The sequence below is a fragment of the Oncorhynchus kisutch genome, unplaced genomic scaffold (assembly GCF_002021735.2).
Source record: "Oncorhynchus kisutch isolate 150728-3 unplaced genomic scaffold, Okis_V2 scaffold2673, whole genome shotgun sequence".
NCBI classification, from domain to species: domain Eukaryota; kingdom Metazoa; phylum Chordata; class Actinopteri; order Salmoniformes; family Salmonidae; genus Oncorhynchus; species Oncorhynchus kisutch.
This window is the reverse complement of record NW_022264618.1, coordinates 2043-24894: the sequence shown is the minus strand read 5'-3', so window position 1 is coordinate 24894 and position 22852 is coordinate 2043. Positions and strand designations below refer to the sequence as shown.

General features: G+C 49.4%; 1 protein-coding gene across 1 annotated transcript; it reads right to left on the bottom strand.

Annotated features, from left to right (window-relative positions):
- Window positions 1–38: 38 nt before the first annotated feature.
- LOC116370622 (solute carrier family 15 member 1) lies at window positions 39–20860 on the bottom strand (the record flags this gene model as incomplete). Its single annotated transcript, XM_031819830.1, has 8 exons — window positions 39–668; window positions 1552–1659; window positions 1827–1964; window positions 2438–2555; window positions 2645–2743; window positions 19202–19248; window positions 20483–20623; window positions 20742–20860. Coding segments are annotated over 8 exons (1040 nt in total), but the record flags the coding sequence as incomplete, so codon positions are not given.
- Between the last annotated feature and the right edge of the window lie 1992 nt (window positions 20861–22852).

The following is a 22852-nucleotide window of genomic DNA, read 5'->3' as shown; positions in this document are numbered from 1 at the left end:
ATTACCTTACACCTGGCTAACAATATCACGACACAAAGTTAGACTCATCCTCTTTATTGAAGCACTTGACTGCCAGGGACTCACTTGGTGTGGAATTAATACCAAGAGTCCCTGGCAACATCAAACCCAAAACAACTACATATTCAGTACACAAAACACTGTACTGGGAAATGAATAGGAATGGTCATTCATACAGTATGTCCTCTTTCGAATAAATTATGATGAGCAAAAATACATTCATAATGTTGCTTTTGCTACATGGTGCAAAATAAATCGTAGTAAAAAATTTACCCATAAAGCTGTAAAGATTCATGTTCATAAGATTAAGTTCCAATGGTTCTCTCTCTGAGACCTGTTCTGATTGGTTCAGGAGGAGGAGGTGGTGTGAATGGGGAGTTTTACATCTTGCTCTGTTTGACGTCTTGGTTATGCTGCTCAACAACAGAATCCCTCTTCTTCTTGTCAGAACCCTTGCTGCTCTTGCTGCAGTCTGAGTCCTTTCTCTCCATCTCAACCCGATCTCTCTTCTTCTCCTCCGGCTCGTGTTCCGGCTGGCGGAACTGGGCCTCGATCTCCGCTGGGTCAGTGTAGGTGTAGAAGTAGGACATGACGGCGAACACAATACACACCACCACAAGGAGAGAGGCAAACAGGATGTATTCTGCCCACTGGAACACACAGACACACAGGGGTTAATATCACTACTCTGCCCCCTGGAACACACAGGGGTTAATATCACTACTCTGCCCCCTGGAACACACAGGGGTTAATATCACTACTCTGCCCCCTGGAACACACAGGGGTTAATATCACTACTCTGCCCACTGGAACACACAGACACACAGGGGTTAATGTCACTACTCTGCCCCCTGGAACACACAGGGGTTAATATCACTACTCTGCCCACTGGAACACACAGACACACAGGGGTTAATATCACTACTCTGCCCCCTGGAACACACAGGGGTTAATATCACTACTCTGCCCCCTGGAACACACAGGGGTTAATATCACTACTCTGCCCCCTGGAACACACAGACACACAGGGGTTAATATCACTACTCTGCCCCCTGGAACACACAGGGGTTAATATCACTACTCTGCCCCCTGGAACACACAGGGGTTAATATCACTACTCTGCCCCCTGGAACACACAGACACGCAGGGGTTAATATCACTACTCTGCCCCCTGGAACACACAGGGGTTAATATCACTACTCTGCCCACTGGAACACACAGACACACAGGGGTTAATATCACTACTCTGCCCCCTGGAACACACAGGGGTTAATATCACTACTCTGCCCCCTGGAACACACAGACACACAGGGGTTAATATCACTACTCTGCCCCCTGGTACACACAGGGGTTAATATCACTACTCTGCCCCCTGGAACACACAGAGGTTAATATCACTACTCTGCCCCCTGGAACACACAGACAACAAGGTTTAGATATCAATGAACTTAGGCCCTATCTGACCTCAGTACAGTGGTCAGTAGTGTTTAGAGGGTTTTATAGGGTTCTAGATGTTAGAAGATCTGTAGTAACCTGATCTGGGAGCTGTGCTGCCTCGGCAACAATCAGCACTATGATGTTTCCCACGGCGACGGTGAACAGCCAACCAGCCTGCAGCACCGACTTCATGTTGCTAGGCGCCTGCAGAGCAAGAAGAGGTGTGCATTAGGTTTTGGGTTGAGATGAGAATTGAAAGTTAATTGACAAAGTAACAGGTCTGAGTCGAGTTGTGTTTGGATGACAGAGAAGAGAGCCACTAGAGATCAAGGCTTGTGTGACGGGTGAGAGAGGACAGTGGCGCCCCCTACCTGCGAGTAGGAGAACTCCAGGCCAGTCACAGAGAACACCACCTCTCCTGCTGTCATGAGGAAGTACTGAGGGATCTGCCAGCCCATGTGGATGGTGTTGGGCTTGATGTCTTCTACCACCTGGATGGCCTGCCAACACTGGACACAGTAATCAACACATGAAACACTATTACTACAAAAAGAATAAACAGCAAACAACAGAAAAACATGCAGTAAAACCCTGGTAAACAGCCCAACATGGGCCTTCACAACACAATCAGACACAGCAAACAGAAAAACATGCAGTAAAACCCTGGTAAACAGCCCAACATGGGCCTTCACAACACAATCAGACACAGCACACAGAAAAACATGCAGTAAAACCCTGGTAAACAGCCCAACATGGGCCTTCACAACACAATCAGACACAACACACAGAAAAACATGCAGTAAAACCCTGGTAAACAGCCCAACATGGGCCTTCACAACACAATCAGACACAGGAAACAGAAAAACATGCAGTAAAACCCTGGCAAACAGCCCAACATGGGCCTTCACAACACAATCAGACACAGCACATTGCTAGTTTGGTTGAGGGTTAGGTATCAGGGGTTATAGGATAGAGGACTTACATCAGGGCTTCCAATGTTGAATGTGGATGGTATGACGAGGGTGAAGGCGCTGCCAAAGCCCAGCTCTTTAGAGTACAGACACGATGCACCACCTCTGTTCATGATGGTAAACTCCGCCCTGAGACACACAACAGCCAATCAGATCTCTCTCCTCGTCCCCCCCATATGGTATGAATGTGTGTTGATATGAAGCAAAAAGCCACTCACTTTCCCTGTGGAACCAGACTGTAGTTGGAGACAGACAGAGGAGCGATGTCACCGACTCCCAACGTAACATTCAACGGACTGCCCAAAGCATTCACAAATCTACGGTATGAAAGAGCAAAACAACAGGTCAGGAACACTTTAGATGGATAACTCATTGACCAGTTCAGAACCCAGACCCTAACCACTAACAGGACTGTTGGTAACACTCAGGGTCCTGACCCTAACCACTAACAAGACTGTTGGTAACACTCAGGGTCCTGACCCTAACCACTAACAGGACTGTTGGTAACACTCAGGGTCCTGACCCTAACCACTAACAAGACTGTTGGTAACACTCAAGGTCCTGACCCTAACGGGACTGTTGGTAACACTCAGGGTCCTGACCCTAACCACTAACGGGACTGTTGGTAACACTCAGGGTTCAGACCCTAACCACTAATGGGACTGTTGGTAACACTCAGGGTCCTGACCCTAACCACTAACGGGACTGTTGGTAACACTCAGGGTTCAGACCCTAACCACTAATGGGACTGTTGGTAACACTCAGGGTTCAGACCCTAACCACTAATGGGACTGTTGGTAACACTCAGGTTTCAGACCCTAACTACTAACGGGACTGTTGAAACACTCAGGGTCCTGACCCTAACCACTAACGGGACTGTTGGTAACACTCAGGGTACGGACCCTAACCACTAATGGGACTGTTGGTAACACTCAGGTTTCAAACCCTAACCACTAATGGGACTGTTGGTAACACTCAGGGTCCTGACCCTAACCACTAACGGGACTGTTGGTAACACTCAGGGTTCAGACCCTAACCACTAATGGGACTGTTGGTAACACTCAGGGTCCTGACCCTAACCACTAACGGGACTGTTGTTAACACTCAGGGTTCAGACCCTAACCACTAATGGGACTGTTGGTAACACTCAGGGTCCTGACCCTAACCACTAACGGGACTGTTGGTAACACTCAGGGTTCAGACCCTAACCACTAATGGGACTGTTGGTAACACTCAGGGTCCTGACCCTAACCACTAACGGGACTTTGGTAACACTCAGGGTTCAGACCCTAACCACTAATGGGACTGTTGGTAACACTCAGGGTTCAAACCCTAACCACTAATGGGACTGTTGGTAACACTCAGGGTCCTGACCCTAACCACTAATGGGACTGTTGGTAACACTCAGGGTTCAGACCCTAACCACTAATGGGTCTGTTGTAACACTCAGGGTTCAGACCCTAACCACTAATGGGACTGTTGGTAACACTCAGGGTTCAAACCCTAACCACTAATGGGACTGTTGGTAACACTCAGGGTTCAGACCCTAACCACTAATGGGACTGTTGGTAACACTCAGGGTCCTGACCCTAACCACTAACGGGACTGTTGTTAACACTCAGGGTTCAGACCCTAACCACTAATGGGACTGTTGGTAACACTCAGGGTCCTGACCCTAACCACTAACGGGACTTTGGTAACACTCAGGGTTCAGACCCTAACCACTAATGGGACTGTTGGTAACACTCAGGGTTCAAACCCTAACCACTAATGGGACTGTTGGTAACACTCAGGGTCCTGACCCTAACCACTAATGGGACTGTTGGTAACACTCAGGGTTCAGACCCTAACCACTAATGGGACTGTTGGTAACACTCAGGTTTCAGACCCTAACCACTAACGGGACTGTTGTAACACTCAGGGTCCTGACCCTAACCACTAACGGGACTGTTGGTAACACTCAGGGTACGGACCCTAACCACTAATGGGACTGTTGGTAACACTCAGGGTTCAGACCCTAACCACTAATGGGTCTGTTGTAACACTCAGGGTTCAGACCCTAACCACTAATGGGACTGTTGGTAACACTCAGGGTTCAAACCCTAACCACTAATGGGACTGTTGGTAACACTCAGGGTTCAGACCCTAACCACTAATGGGACTGTTGGTAACACTCAGGGTCCTGACCCTAACCACTAACGGGACTGTTGTTAACACTCAGGGTTCAGACCCTAACCACTAATGGGACTGTTGGTAACACTCAGGGTTCAAACCCTAACCACTAATGGGACTGTTGGTAACACTCAGGGTCCTGACCCTAACCACTAACGGGACTGTTGGTAACACTCAGGGTTCAGACCCTAACCACTAACGGGACTGTTGTAACACTCAGGGTTCAGACCCTAACCACTAATGGGACTGTTGGTAACACTCAGGGTCCTGACCCTAACCACTAACGGGACTGTTGGTAACACTCAGGGTTCAGACCCTAACCACTAATGGGACTGTTGGTAACACTCAGGGTCCTGACCCTAACCACTAACGGGACTTTGGTAACACTCAGGGTTCAGACCCTAACCACTAATGGGACTGTTGGTAACACTCAGGGTTCAAACCCTAACCACTAATGGGACTGTTGGTAACACTCAGGGTCCTGACCCTAACCACTAATGGGACTGTTGGTAACACTCAGGGTTCAGACCCTAACCACTAATGGGACTGTTGGTAACACTCAGGGTCCTGACCCTAACCACTAACAAGACTGTTGGTAACACTCAGGGTCCTGACCCTAACCACTAACAGGACTGTTGGTAACACTCAGGGTCCTGACCCTAACCACTAACAAGACTGTTGGTAACACTCAAGGTCCTGACCCTAACGGGACTGTTGGTAACACTCAGGGTCCTGACCCTAACCACTAACGGGACTGTTGGTAACACTCAGGGTTCAGACCCTAACCACTAATGGGACTGTTGGTAACACTCAGGGTCCTGACCCTAACCACTAACGGGACTGTTGGTAACACTCAGGGTTCAGACCCTAACCACTAATGGGACTGTTGGTAACACTCAGGGTTCAGACCCTAACCACTAATGGGACTGTTGGTAACACTCAGGTTTCAGACCCTAACTACTAACGGGACTGTTGAAACACTCAGGGTCCTGACCCTAACCACTAACGGGACTGTTGGTAACACTCAGGGTACGGACCCTAACCACTAATGGGACTGTTGGTAACACTCAGGTTTCAAACCCTAACCACTAATGGGACTGTTGGTAACACTCAGGGTCCTGACCCTAACCACTAACGGGACTGTTGGTAACACTCAGGGTTCAGACCCTAACCACTAATGGGACTGTTGGTAACACTCAGGGTCCTGACCCTAACCACTAACGGGACTGTTGTTAACACTCAGGGTTCAGACCCTAACCACTAATGGGACTGTTGGTAACACTCAGGGTCCTGACCCTAACCACTAACGGGACTGTTGGTAACACTCAGGGTTCAGACCCTAACCACTAATGGGACTGTTGGTAACACTCAGGGTCCTGACCCTAACCACTAACGGGACTTTGGTAACACTCAGGGTTCAGACCCTAACCACTAATGGGACTGTTGGTAACACTCAGGGTTCAAACCCTAACCACTAATGGGACTGTTGGTAACACTCAGGGTCCTGACCCTAACCACTAATGGGACTGTTGGTAACACTCAGGGTTCAGACCCTAACCACTAATGGGACTGTTGGTAACACTCAGGTTTCAGACCCTAACCACTAACGGGACTGTTGTAACACTCAGGGTCCTGACCCTAACCACTAACGGGACTGTTGGTAACACTCAGGGTACGGACCCTAACCACTAATGGGACTGTTGGTAACACTCAGGGTTCAGACCCTAACCACTAATGGGTCTGTTGTAACACTCAGGGTTCAGACCCTAACCACTAATGGGACTGTTGGTAACACTCAGGGTTCAAACCCTAACCACTAATGGGACTGTTGGTAACACTCAGGGTTCAGACCCTAACCACTAATGGGACTGTTGGTAACACTCAGGGTCCTGACCCTAACCACTAACGGGACTGTTGTTAACACTCAGGGTTCAGACCCTAACCACTAATGGGACTGTTGGTAACACTCAGGGTTCAAACCCTAACCACTAATGGGACTGTTGGTAACACTCAGGATCCTGACCCTAACCACTAACGGGACTGTTGGTAACACTCAGGGTTCAGACCCTAACCACTAACGGGACAGTTGTAACACTCAGGGTTCAGACCCTAACCACTAATGGGACTGTTGGTAACACTCAGGGTCCTGACCCTAACCACTAACGGGACTGTTGGTAACACTCAGGGTTCAGACCCTAACCACTAATGGGACTGTTGGTAACACTCAGGGTCCTGACCCTAACCACTAACGGGACTTTGGTAACACTCAGGGTTCAGACCCTAACCACTAATGGGACTGTTGGTAACACTCAGGGTTCAAACCCTAACCACTAATGGGACTGTTGGTAACACTCAGGGTCCTGACCCTAACCACTAATGGGACTGTTGGTAACACTCAGGGTTCAGACCCTAACCACTAATGGGACTGTTGGTAACACTCAGGTTTCAGACCCTAACCACTAACGGGACTGTTGTAACACTCAGGGTCCTGACCCTAACCACTAACGGGACTGTTGGTAACACTCAGGGTACGGACCCTAACCACTAATGGGACTGTTGGTAACACTCAGGGTTCAGACCCTAACCACTAATGGGTCTGTTGTAACACTCAGGGTTCAGACCCTAACCACTAATGGGACTGTTGGTAACACTCAGGGTTCAAACCCTAACCACTAATGGGACTGTTGGTAACACTCAGGGTCCTGACCCTAACCACTAACGTGACTGTTGGTAACACTCAGGGTTCAGACCCTAACCACTAACGGGACTGTTGGTAACACTCAGGGTTCAGACCCTAACCACTAACGGGACTGTTGGTAACACTCAGGGTTCAGACCCTAACCACTAATGGGACTGTTGGTAACACTCAGGGTTCAGACCCTAACCACTAACGGGACTGTTGTAACACTCAGGGTCCTGACCCTAACCACTAACGGGACTGTTGGTAACACTCAGGGTCCTGACCCTAACCACTAACGGGACTGTTGGTAACACTCAGGGTTCAGACCCTAACCACTAACGGGACTGTTGTAACACTCAGGGTTCAGACCCTAACCACTAATGGGACTGTTGTAACACTCAGGGTTCAGACCCTAACCACTAACGGGACTGTTGTAACACTCAGGGTTCAGACCCTAACCACTAATGGGACTGTTGGTAACACTCAGGGTCCTGACCCTAACCACTAACGGGACTGTTGTAACACTCAGGGTTCAGACCCTAACCACTAATGGGATTGTTGTGACACTCAGGGTTCAGACCCTAACCACTAATGGGATTGTTGGTAACACACAGGGTCCTGACCCTAACCACTAACGGGACTGTTGGTAACACTCAGGGTTCAGACCCTAACCACTAACGGGACTGTTGTAACACTCAGGGTCCTGACCCTAACCACTAACGGGACTGTTGGTAACACTCAGGGTCCTGACCCTAACCACTAACGGGACTGTTGGTAACACTCAGGGTTCAGACCCTAACCACTAACGGGACTGTTGGTAACACTCAGGGTTCAGACCCTAACCACTAATGGGACTGTTGGTAACACTCAGGGTTCAGACCCTAACCACTAACGGGACTGTTGTAACACTCAGGGTCCTGACCCTAACCACTAACGGGACTGTTGGTAACACTCAGGGTTCAGACCCTAACCACTAACGGGACTGTTGTAACACTCAGGGTTCAGACCCTAACCACTAATGGGACTGTTGTAACACTCAGGGTTCAGACCCTAACCACTAACGGGACTGTTGTAACACTCAGGGTCCAGACCCTAACCACTAATGGGACTGTTGTAACACTCAGGGTTCAGACCCTAACCACTAATGGGACTGTTGTAACACTCAGGGTTCAGACCCTAACCACTAACGGGACTGTTGTAACACTCAGGGTTCAGACCCTAACCACTAATGGGATTGTTGTGACACTCAGGGTTCAGACCCTAACCACTAATGGGACTGTTGGTAACACACAGGGTCCTGACCCTAACCACTAACGGGACTGTTGGTAACACTCAGGGTTCAGACCCTAACCACTAACGGGACTGTTGTAACACTCAGGGTCCTGACCCTAACCACTAACGGGACTGTTGGTAACACTCAGGGTCCTGACCCTAACCACTAACGGGACTGTTGGTAACACTCAGGGTTCAGACCCTAACCACTAATGGGACTGTTGGTAACACTCAGGGTTCAGAACCTAACCACTAACAAGACTGTTGGTAACACTCAGGGTTCAGACCCTAACCACTAATGGGACTGTTGGTAACACACAGGGTCCTGACCCTAACCACTAACGGAACTGTTGGTAACACTCAGGGTTCAGACCCTAACCACTAATGGGACTGTTGTAACACTCAGGGTTCAGAACCTAACCACTATCGGGACTGTTGTAACACTCAGGGTTCAGACCCTAACCACTAATGGGACTGTTGTAACACTCAGGGTTCAGACCCTAACCACTAATGGGACTGTTGTAACACTCAGGGTCCTGACCCTAACCACTAATGGGACTGTTGGTAACACTCAGGGTTCAGACCCTAACCACTAATGGGACTGTTGGTAACACTCAGGTTTCAGACCCTAACCACTAACGGGACTGTTGTAACACTCAGGGTCCTGACCCTAACCACTAACGGGACTGTTGGTAACACTCAGGGTACGGACCCTAACCACTAATGGGACTGTTGGTAACACTCAGGGTTCAGACCCTAACCACTAATGGGTCTGTTGTAACACTCAGGGTTCAGACCCTAACCACTAATGGGACTGTTGGTAACACTCAGGGTTCAAACCCTAACCACTAATGGGACTGTTGGTAACACTCAGGGTTCAGACCCTAACCACTAATGGGACTGTTGGTAACACTCAGGGTCCTGACCCTAACCACTAACGGGACTGTTGTTAACACTCAGGGTTCAGACCCTAACCACTAATGGGACTGTTGGTAACACTCAGGGTTCAAACCCTAACCACTAATGGGACTGTTGGTAACACTCAGGATCCTGACCCTAACCACTAACGGGACTGTTGGTAACACTCAGGGTTCAGACCCTAACCACTAACGGGACAGTTGTAACACTCAGGGTTCAGACCCTAACCACTAATGGGACTGTTGGTAACACTCAGGGTCCTGACCCTAACCACTAACGGGACTGTTGGTAACACTCAGGGTTCAGACCCTAACCACTAATGGGACTGTTGGTAACACTCAGGGTCCTGACCCTAACCACTAACGGGACTTTGGTAACACTCAGGGTTCAGACCCTAACCACTAATGGGACTGTTGGTAACACTCAGGGTTCAAACCCTAACCACTAATGGGACTGTTGGTAACACTCAGGGTCCTGACCCTAACCACTAATGGGACTGTTGGTAACACTCAGGGTTCAGACCCTAACCACTAATGGGACTGTTGGTAACACTCAGGTTTCAGACCCTAACCACTAACGGGACTGTTGTAACACTCAGGGTCCTGACCCTAACCACTAACGGGACTGTTGGTAACACTCAGGGTACGGACCCTAACCACTAATGGGACTGTTGGTAACACTCAGGGTTCAGACCCTAACCACTAATGGGTCTGTTGTAACACTCAGGGTTCAGACCCTAACCACTAATGGGACTGTTGGTAACACTCAGGGTTCAAACCCTAACCACTAATGGGACTGTTGGTAACACTCAGGGTCCTGACCCTAACCACTAACGTGACTGTTGGTAACACTCAGGGTTCAGACCCTAACCACTAACGGGACTGTTGGTAACACTCAGGGTTCAGACCCTAACCACTAACGGGACTGTTGGTAACACTCAGGGTTCAGACCCTAACCACTAATGGGACTGTTGGTAACACTCAGGGTTCAGACCCTAACCACTAACGGGACTGTTGTAACACTCAGGGTCCTGACCCTAACCACTAACGGGACTGTTGGTAACACTCAGGGTCCTGACCCTAACCACTAACGGGACTGTTGGTAACACTCAGGGTTCAGACCCTAACCACTAACGGGACTGTTGTAACACTCAGGGTTCAGACCCTAACCACTAATGGGACTGTTGTAACACTCAGGGTTCAGACCCTAACCACTAACGGGACTGTTGTAACACTCAGGGTTCAGACCCTAACCACTAATGGGACTGTTGGTAACACTCAGGGTCCTGACCCTAACCACTAACGGGACTGTTGTAACACTCAGGGTTCAGACCCTAACCACTAATGGGATTGTTGTGACACTCAGGGTTCAGACCCTAACCACTAATGGGATTGTTGGTAACACACAGGGTCCTGACCCTAACCACTAACGGGACTGTTGGTAACACTCAGGGTTCAGACCCTAACCACTAACGGGACTGTTGTAACACTCAGGGTCCTGACCCTAACCACTAACGGGACTGTTGGTAACACTCAGGGTCCTGACCCTAACCACTAACGGGACTGTTGGTAACACTCAGGGTTCAGACCCTAACCACTAACGGGACTGTTGGTAACACTCAGGGTTCAGACCCTAACCACTAATGGGACTGTTGGTAACACTCAGGGTTCAGACCCTAACCACTAACGGGACTGTTGTAACACTCAGGGTCCTGACCCTAACCACTAACGGGACTGTTGGTAACACTCAGGGTTCAGACCCTAACCACTAACGGGACTGTTGTAACACTCAGGGTTCAGACCCTAACCACTAATGGGACTGTTGTAACACTCAGGGTTCAGACCCTAACCACTAACGGGACTGTTGTAACACTCAGGGTCCAGACCCTAACCACTAATGGGACTGTTGTAACACTCAGGGTTCAGACCCTAACCACTAATGGGACTGTTGTAACACTCAGGGTTCAGACCCTAACCACTAACGGGACTGTTGTAACACTCAGGGTTCAGACCCTAACCACTAATGGGATTGTTGTGACACTCAGGGTTCAGACCCTAACCACTAATGGGACTGTTGGTAACACACAGGGTCCTGACCCTAACCACTAACGGGACTGTTGGTAACACTCAGGGTTCAGACCCTAACCACTAACGGGACTGTTGTAACACTCAGGGTCCTGACCCTAACCACTAACGGGACTGTTGGTAACACTCAGGGTCCTGACCCTAACCACTAACGGGACTGTTGGTAACACTCAGGGTTCAGACCCTAACCACTAATGGGACTGTTGGTAACACTCAGGGTTCAGAACCTAACCACTAACAAGACTGTTGGTAACACTCAGGGTTCAGACCCTAACCACTAATGGGACTGTTGGTAACACACAGGGTCCTGACCCTAACCACTAACGGAACTGTTGGTAACACTCAGGGTTCAGACCCTAACCACTAATGGGACTGTTGTAACACTCAGGGTTCAGAACCTAACCACTATCGGGACTGTTGTAACACTCAGGGTTCAGACCCTAACCACTAATGGGACTGTTGTAACACTCAGGGTTCAGACCCTAACCACTAATGGGACTGTTGTAACACTCAGGGTTCAGACCCTAACCATTAATGGGACTGTTGGTAACACTCAGGGTTCAGACCCTAACCACTAACAAGACTGTTGGTAACACTCAGGGTTCAGACCCTAACCACTAATGGGACTGTTGGTAACACACAGGGTCCTGACCCTAACCACTAACGGGACTGTTGGTAACACTCAGGGTTCAGACCCTAACCACTAACGGGACTGTTGTAACACTCAGGGTCCTAACCCTAACCACTAACGGGACTGTTGGTAACACTCAGGGTCCTGACCCTAACCACTAACGGGACTGTTGGTAACACTCAGGGTTCAGACCCTAACCACTAACGGGACTGTTGGTAACACTCAGGGTTCAGACCCTAACCACTAATGGGACTGTTGGTAACACTCAGGGTTCAGACCCTAACCACTAATGGGACTGTTGGTAACACACAGGGTCCTGACCCTAACCACTAACGGGACTGTTGGTAACACTCAGGGTTCAGACCCTAACCACTAACGGGACTGTTGTAACACTCAGGGTCCTGACCCTAACCACTAACGGGACTGTTGGTAACACTCAGGGCCCTGACCCTAACCACTAACGGGACTGTTGGTAACACTCAGGGTTCAGACCCTAACCACTAACGGGACTGTTCTAACACTCAGGGTTCAGACCCTAACCACTAATGGGACTGTTGTAACACTCAGGGTTCAGACCCTAACCACTAACGGGACTGTTGTAACACTCAGGGTCCAGACCCTAACCACTAATGGGACTGTTGTAACACTCAGGGTTCAGACCCTAACCACTAATGGGACTGTTGTAACACTCAGGGTTCAGACCCTAACCACTAATGGGACTGTTGGTAACACTCAGGGTCCTGACCCTAACCACTAACGGGACTGTTGTAACACTCAGGGTTCAGACCCTAACCACTAATGGGATTGTTGTGACACTCAGGGTTCAGACCCTAACCACTAATGGGACTGTTGGTAACACACAGGGTCCTGACCCTAACCACTAACGGGACTGTTGGTAACACTCAGGGTTCAGACCCTAACCACTAACGGGACTGTTGTAACACTCAGGGTCCAGACCCTAACCACTAATGGGACTGTTGTAACACTCAGGGTTCAGACCCTAACCACTAATGGGACTGTTGTAACACTCAGGGTTCAGACCCTAACCACTAATGGGACTGTTGGTAACACTCAGGGTCCTGACCCTAACCACTAACGGGACTTTTGTAACACTCAGGGTTCAGACCCTAACCACTAATGGGATTGTTGTGACACTCAGGGTTCAGACCCTAACCACTAATGGGACTGTTGGTAACACACAGGGTCCTGACCCTAACCACTAACGGGACTGTTGGTAACACTCAGGGTTCAGACCCTAACCACTAACGGGACTGTTGTAACACTCAGGGTCCTGACCCTAACCACTAACGGGACTGTTGGTAACACTCAGGGTCCTGACCCTAACCACTAACGGGACTGTTGGTAACACTCAGGGTTCAGACCCTAACCACTAATGGGACTGTTGTAACACTCAGGGTTCAGAACCTAACCACTATCGGGACTGTTGTAACACTCAGGGTTCAGACCCTAACCACTAATGGGACTGTTGTAACACTCAGGGTTCAGACCCTAACCACTAATGGGACTGTTGTAACACTCAGGGTTCAGACCCTAACCACTAATGGGACTGTTGGTAACACTCAGGGTTCAGACCCTAACCACTAACAAGACTGTTGGTAACACTCAGGGTTCAGACCCTAACCACTAATGGGACTGTTGGTAACACACAGGGTCCTGACCCTAACCACTAACGGGACTGTTGGTAACACTCAGGGTTCAGACCCTAACCACTAACGGGACTGTTGTAACACTCAGGGTCCTAACCCTAACCACTAACGGGACTGTTGGTAACACTCAGGGTCCTGACCCTAACCACTAACGGGACTGTTGGTAACACTCAGGGTTCAGACCCTAACCACTAACGGGACTGTTGGTAACACTCAGGGTTCAGACCCTAACCACTAATGGGACTGTTGGTAACACTCAGGGTTCAGACCCTAACCACTAATGGGACTGTTGGTAACACACAGGGTCCTGACCCTAACCACTAACGGGACTGTTGGTAACACTCAGGGTTCAGACCCTAACCACTAACGGGACTGTTGTAACACTCAGGGTCCTGACCCTAACCACTAACGGGACTGTTGGTAACACTCAGGGCCCTGACCCTAACCACTAACGGGACTGTTGGTAACACTCAGGGTTCAGACCCTAACCACTAACGGGACTGTTCTAACACTCAGGGTTCAGACCCTAACCACTAATGGGACTGTTGTAACACTCAGGGTTCAGACCCTAACCACTAACGGGACTGTTGTAACACTCAGGGTCCAGACCCTAACCACTAATGGGACTGTTGTAACACTCAGGGTTCAGACCCTAACCACTAATGGGACTGTTGTAACACTCAGGGTTCAGACCCTAACCACTAATGGGACTGTTGGTAACACTCAGGGTCCTGACCCTAACCACTAACGGGACTGTTGTAACACTCAGGGTTCAGACCCTAACCACTAATGGGATTGTTGTGACACTCAGGGTTCAGACCCTAACCACTAATGGGACTGTTGGTAACACACAGGGTCCTGACCCTAACCACTAACGGGACTGTTGGTAACACTCAGGGTTCAGACCCTAACCACTAACGGGACTGTTGTAACACTCAGGGTCCAGACCCTAACCACTAATGGGACTGTTGTAACACTCAGGGTTCAGACCCTAACCACTAATGGGACTGTTGTAACACTCAGGGTTCAGACCCTAACCACTAATGGGACTGTTGGTAACACTCAGGGTCCTGACCCTAACCACTAACGGGACTTTTGTAACACTCAGGGTTCAGACCCTAACCACTAATGGGATTGTTGTGACACTCAGGGTTCAGACCCTAACCACTAATGGGACTGTTGGTAACACACAGGGTCCTGACCCTAACCACTAACGGGACTGTTGGTAACACTCAGGGTTCAGACCCTAACCACTAACGGGACTGTTGTAACACTCAGGGTCCTGACCCTAACCACTAACGGGACTGTTGGTAACACTCAGGGTCCTGACCCTAACCACTAACGGGACTGTTGGTAACACTCAGGGTTCAGACCCTAACCACTAATGGGACTGTTGTAACACTCAGGGTTCAGAACCTAACCACTATCGGGACTGTTGTAACACTCAGGGTTCAGACCCTAACCACTAATGGGACTGTTGTAACACTCAGGGTTCAGACCCTAACCACTAATGGGACTGTTGTAACACTCAGGGTTCAGACCCTAACCACTAATGGGACTGTTGGTAACACTCAGGGTTCAGACCCTAACCACTAACAAGACTGTTGGTAACACTCAGGGTTCAGACCCTAACCACTAATGGGACTGTTGGTAACACACAGGGTCCTGACCCTAACCACTAACGGGACTGTTGGTAACACTCAGGGTTCAGACCCTAACCACTATCGGGACTGTTGTAACACTCAGGGTTCAGACCCTAACCACTAATGGGACTGTTGTAACACTCAGGGTTCAGACCCTAACCACTAATGGGACTGTTGTAACACTCAGGGTTCAGACCCTAACCACTAATGGGACTGTTGGTAACACTCAGGGTTCAGACCCTAACCACTAACAAGACTGTTGGTAACACTCAGGGTTCAGACCCTAACCACTAATGGGACTGTTGGTAACACACAGGGTCCTGACCCTAACCACTAACGGGACTGTTGGTAACACTCAGGGTTCAGACCCTAACCACTAACGGGACTGTTGTAACACTCAGGGTCCTGACCCTAACCACTAACGGGACTGTTGGTAACACTCAGGGTTCAGACCCTAACCACTAACGGGACTGTTGGTAACACTCAGGTTTCAGACCCTAACCACTAATGGGACTGTTGGTAACACTCAGGGTTCAGACCCTAACCACTAATGGGACTGTTGGTAACACACAGGGTCCTGACCCTAACCACTAACGGGACTGTTGGTAACACTCAGGGTTCAGACCCTAACCACTAACGGGACTGTTGTAACACTCAGGGTCCTGACCCTAACCACTAACGGGACTGTTGGTAACACTCAGGGTCCTGACCCTAACCACTAACGGGACTGTTGGTAACACTCAGGGTTCAGACCCTAACCACTAACGGGACTGTTGTAACACTCAGGGTTCAGACCCTAACCACTAATGGGACTGTTGTAACACTCAGGGTTCAGACCCTAACCACTAACGGGACTGTTGTAACACTCAGGGTCAAGACCCTAACCACTAATGGGACTGTTGTAACACTCAGGGTTCAGACCCTAACCACTAATGGGACTGTTGTAACACTCAGGGTTCAGACCCTAACCACTAATGGGACTGTTGGTAACACTCGGGGTCCTGACCCTAACCACTAACGGGACTGTTGTAACACTCAGGGTTCAGACCCTAACCACTAATGGGATTGTTGTGACACTCAGGGTTCAGACCCTAACCACTAATGGGACTGTTGGTAACACACAGGGTCCTGAACCTAACCACTAACGGGACTGTTGGTAACACTCAGGGTTCAGACCCTAACCACTAACGGGACTGTTGTAACACTCAGGGTCCTGACCCTAACCACTAACGGGACTGTTGGTAACACTCAGGGTCCTGACCCTAACCACTAACGGGACTGTTGGTAACACTCAGGGTTCAGACCCTAACCACTAACGGGACTGTTGTAACACTCAGGGTTCAGACCCTAACCACTAATGGGACTGTTGGTAACACTCAGGGTTCAGACCCTAACCACTAATGGGACTGTTGGTAACACACAGGGTCCTGACCCTAACCACTAACGGGACTGTTGGTAACACTCAGGGTTCAGACCCTAACCACTAACGGGACTGTTGTAACACTCAGGGTCCTGACCCTAACCACTAACGGGACTGTTGGTAACACTCAGGGTCCTGACCCTAACCACTAACGGGACTGTTGGTAACACTCAGGGTTCAGACCCTAACCACTAACGGGACTGTTGTAACACTCGGGGTTCAGACCCTAACCACTAATGGGACTGTTGTAACACTCAGGGTTCAGACCCTAACCACTAACGGGACTGTTGGTAACACTCAGGGTCCTGACCCTAACCACTAACGGGACTGTTGGTAACACTCAGGGTTCAGACCCTAACCACTAACGGGACTGTTGTAACACTCAGGGTTCAGACCCTAACCACTAATGGGACTGTTGTAACACTCAGGGTTCAGACCCTAACCACTAACGGGACTGTTGTAACACTCAGGGTCCAGACCCTAACCACTAATGGGACTGTTGTAACACTCAGGGTTCAGACCCTAACCACTAATGGGACTGTTGTAACACTCAGGGTTCAGACCCTAACCACTAATGGGACTGTTGGTAACACTCAGGGTCCTGACCCTAACCACTAACGGGACTGTTGTAACACTCAGGGTTCAGACCCTAACCACTAATGGGATTGTTGTAACACTCAGGGTTCAGACCCTAACCACTAATGGGACTGTTGGTAACACTCAGGTTTCAGACCCTAACCACTAACGGGACTGTTGTAACACTCAGGGTCCTGACCCTAACCACTAACGGGACTGTTGGTAACACTCAGGGTACGGACCCTAACCACTAACGGGACTGTTGGTAACACTCAGGGTCCTGACCCTAACGGGATTGTTGATAACACTCAGGGTTCAGACCCTAACCACTAATGGGACTGTTGGTAACACTCAGGGTTCTGACCCTAACCACTAATGGGACTGTTGGTAACACTCAGGGTTCAGACTCTAACCACTAACGGGACTGTTGGTAACACTCAGGGTCCTGACCCTAACCACTAATGGGACTGTTGGTAACACTCAGGGTCCTGACCCTAACCACTAATGGGACTGTTGGTAACACTCAGGGTTCAGACCCTAACCACTAACGGGACTGTTGGTAACACTCAGGGTCCTGACCCTAACCACTAACGGGACTGTTGGTAACACTCAGGGTTCAGACCCTAACCACTAACGGGACTGTTGTAACACTCAGGGTTCAGACCCTAACCACTAATGGGACTGTTGTAACACTCAGGGTTCAGACCCTAACCACTAACGGGACTGTTGTAACACTCAGGGTCCAGACCCTAACCACTAATGGGACTGTTGTAACACTCAGGGTTCAGACCCTAACCACTAATGGGACTGTTGTAACACTCAGGGTTCAGACCCTAACCACTAATGGGACTGTTGGTAACACTCAGGGTCCTGACCCTAACCACTAACGGGACTGTTGTAACACTCAGGGTTCAGACCCTAACCACTAATGGGATTGTTGTAACACTCAGGGTTCAGACCCTAACCACTAATGGGACTGTTGGTAACACTCAGGTTTCAGACCCTAACCACTAACGGGACTGTTGTAACACTCAGGGTCCTGACCCTAACCACTAACGGGACTGTTGGTAACACTCAGGGTACGGACCCTAACCACTAACGGGACTGTTGGTAACACTCAGGGTCCTGACCCTAACGGGATTGTTGGTAACACTCAGGGTTCAGACCCTAACCACTAATGGGACTGTTGGTAACACTCAGGGTTCTGACCCTAACCACTAATGGGACTGTTGGTAACACTCAGGGTTCAGACTCTAACCACTAACGGGACTGTTGGTAACACTCAGGGTCCTGACCCTAACCACTAATGGGACTGTTGGTAACACTCAGGGTCCTGACCCTAACCACTAATGGGACTGTTGGTAACACTCAGGGTTCAGACCCTAACCACTAATGGGACTGTTGGTAACACTCAGGGTCCTGACCCTAACCACTAATGGGACTGTTGGTAACACTCAGGGTCCTGACCCTAACCACTAACGGGACTTTTGGTAACACTCAGGGTCCTGACCCTAACCACTAATGGGACTGTTGGTAACACTCAGGGTTCAGACCCTAACCACTAACAGGACTGTTGGTAACACTCAGGGTCCTGACCCTAACCACTAATGGGACTGTTGGTAACACTCAGGGTCCTGACCCTAACCACTAATGGGACTGTTGTAACACTCAGGGTCCTGACCCTAACCACTAACGGGACTGTTGTAACTGACCTGATGGCGTTCATGCCGTCATCGGGCTTCTTGCTCAAGTCGTAAACCTGGAGAGAGCAGACGAGAGAGAAACAGGAGGGGATGTTACATTCCATAGTGGCTGACTGATAAAACAACAGACATAGTGGCTGATAGACTGATATCAACAACAGATATAGTGGCAGATAGACTGATATCAACAACAGATATAGTGGCAGATAGACTGATATCAACAACAGACATAGTGGCTGATATCAACAACAGACATAGTGGCTGATATCAACAATAGACATAGTGGCTGATAGACTGATATCAACAACAGACATAGTGGCTGATAGACTGATACCAACAACAGACATAGTTGCTGAGAGACTGATATCAACAACAGACATAGTTGCTGAGAGACTGATATCAACAACAGACATAGTGGCTGATAGACTGATATCAACAACAGACATAGTTGCTGAGAGACTGATATCAACCACAGACATAGTTGCTGATAGACTGATATCAACAACAGACATAGTGACCAAGATTAATGGTAGATCAACAGACCAAGACTAGAATGGTAGATCAACAGACCAAGACTAGAATGGTAGATCAACAGACCAAGACTAGAATGGTAGATCAACAGACCAAGACCAGAATGGTAGATCCTATGACTATAGACCAAGTCTAGAATGGTAGATCAACACAGACCAAGACTAGAATGGTAGATCAACAGACCAAGACTAGAATGGTAGATCAACAGACCAAGACTAGAATGGTAGATCCTATGACTATGGACCAAGACTAGAATGGTAGATCAACTCAGACCAAGTCTAGAATGGTAGATCCTATGACTATAGACCAAGTCTAGAATGGTAGATCCTAGGACTATAGACCAAGACTAGAATGGTAGATCCTATGACTATAGACCAAGACTAGAATGGTAGATCAACAGACCAAGACTAGAATGGTAGATCAACAGACCAAGACTAGAATGGTAGATCAACAGACCAAAACTAGAGTGGTAGATCCTATGACTATAGACCAAAACTAGAGTGGTAGATCCTATGACTATGGACCAAGTCTAGAGTGGTAGATCCTATGACTATAGACCAAGACTAGAATGGTAGATCCTATGACTATAGACCAAGACTAGAATGGTAGATCCTATGACTATGGACCAAGTCTAGAGTGGTAGATCCTATGACTATGGACCAAGTCTAGAATGGTAGATCCTATGACTATGGACCAAGCTTTGTTCTGTAGAGTCATTTCATCAGACGTTAGGATAAGTAAATATAGTGTCAAACTCACCAAGTTCATATCCAGGGTTGGAGAAACCAGGGCTGTGCGTCGGGTCTGGGACATTAAGGTCAGATCCGTCCCCGCTGACGTGTTCTTGTTGAACACGACTCTGACTGGTTTGTCAAACGTCAAGTAGCCCCCAGTATTCACCTGAAGGAAGCAGGGAGGATCATGGTCATGGAAACAGGGATCAGAATGTATCTTCAATGACAGACAAGAATAGGTTTTGAGCACCACTTGACATGAAAGTAGAGGCTAAATGACTTGCCTGGTGAGCTGGTACAGACACATCAGGTCTCCCATCGATAGTAACAGTCAGCGGGGCCTGGTTGAGATTCAGGAACTTGACCTGGCCTGCCACACCTTGGGCAGCTTGGGAAGGGTTTGCTGCAAGAACAATTAAAACGTGCCCTTACCCTGTCACTCTCTTCTGCTCTCTCACTGTGTGTTGGGGGGGTATGTGTGTGTGGGGGGTATGTGTGTGTGGGGGGGTGTATGTGTGTGTGTGGGGGGGGTGTATGTGTGTGTGTGGGGGGTATGTGTGTGTGGGGGGGGTGGGTGTATGTATGTGTGTGTGGGGGGGTATGTGTGTGTGGGGGGGGGGTATGTGTGTGTGTGGGGGGGTGTATGTGTGTGTGGGGGGGGTATGTGTGTGTGGGGGGGTGTATGTGTGTGTTGGGGGGGGGGTATGTGTGTGGGGGGGGGGGGGGGTATGTGTGTGTGTGTGTGGGGGGGTGTATGTGTGTGTGGGGGGGTATGTGTGTGTGGGGGGGTGTATGTGTGTGTGGGGGGGTGTATGTGTGTGTGTGGGGGGGGGGGTGTATATGTGTGTGTGTGGGGGGGGGGGTGTATGTGTGTGTGGGGGGGGTGGGTGTATGTGTGGGGGGGGGGTGTATGTGTGTGTGGGGGGGGTATGTGTGTGTGGGTGTATGTGTGTGTGTGGGGGGGGGGGGGGGGGGTGTATGTGTGTGTGGGGGGTGTATGTGTGTGTATATATACATACTCACATCAATCTGTAACTGCAGCAGGGTGTATGTGTGTGGGGGGGGTGTATGTGTGTGTATATATACATACTCACATCAATCTGTAACTGCAGCAGGGTGTATGTGTGTGGGGGGTGTATGTGTGTGTGGGGGGTGTATGTGTGTGGGGGGGGGTGTATGTGTGTGTGTGTGGGGGGTGTATGTGTGTGGGGGGTGTATGTGTGTGTGGGGGGTGTATGTGTGTGTGGGGGGGTGTATGTGTGTGGGGGGGGGGTGTATGTGTGTGTGGGGGGGTGTATGTGTGTGTGGGGGGGGTGTATGTGTGTGTATATATATACATACTCACATCAATCTGTAACTGCAGCAGGGTATATGTGTGTGGGGGGGGAGTGTATGTGTGTGGGGGGTGTATGTGTGGGGGGGGTGTATGTGTGTGTGTATATATACATACTCACATCAATCTGTAACTGCAGCAGGGTGTATGTGTGTGTGTGGGGGGTGTATGTGTGTGTGGGGGGTGTATGTGGTGTGGGGGGGTGTATGTGTGTGTATATATATACATACTCACATCAATCTGTAACTGCAGCAGGGTGTATGTGGTGGGGGGTGTATGTGTGTGTGGGGGGTGTATGTGTGTGTGGGGGGGGGTGTATGTGTGTGGGGGTGTATGTGGTGGGGGGTGTATGTGTGTGTGGGGGGGGTGTATGTGTGTGTGTGTGGGGGGTGTATGTGTGTGGGGGGTGTATGTGTGTGTATATATATACATACTCACATCAATCTGTAACTGCAGCAGGGTGTATGTGGTGGGGGGGTGTATGTGTGTGTATATATATACATACTCACATCAATCTGTAACTGCAGCAGGGTGTATGTGTGGGGGGGTGTGTATGTGTGTGTATATATATACATACTCACATCAATCTGTAACTGCAGCAGGGTGTGTGTGTGTGTGGGGGGTTGTATGTGGTGTGGGGGTGTATGTGTGTGTATATATATACATACTCACATCAATCTGTAACTGCAGCAGGGTGCTATGTGTGTGTGGGGGGTGTATGGTGTGTGGGGGGTGTATGTGTGTGGGGGGGGGTGTATGTGTGTGTGTGGGGGGGTGGTGTGTGTGTGTATATATATACATACTCACATCAATCTGTAACTGCAGCAGGGTGTATGTGGTGGGGGGGTGTATGGTGTGTATATATATACATACTCACATCAATCTGTAACTGCAGCAGGGTGTATGTGTGGGGGGGTGTATGTGTGTGTGGGGGGTTGTATGTGTGTGTATATATATACATACTCACATCAATCTGTAACTGCAGCAGGGTTGTATGTGTGTGGGGGGGGTGTATGTGTGTGGGGGGTGTATGTGGTGTATATATACATACTCACATCAATC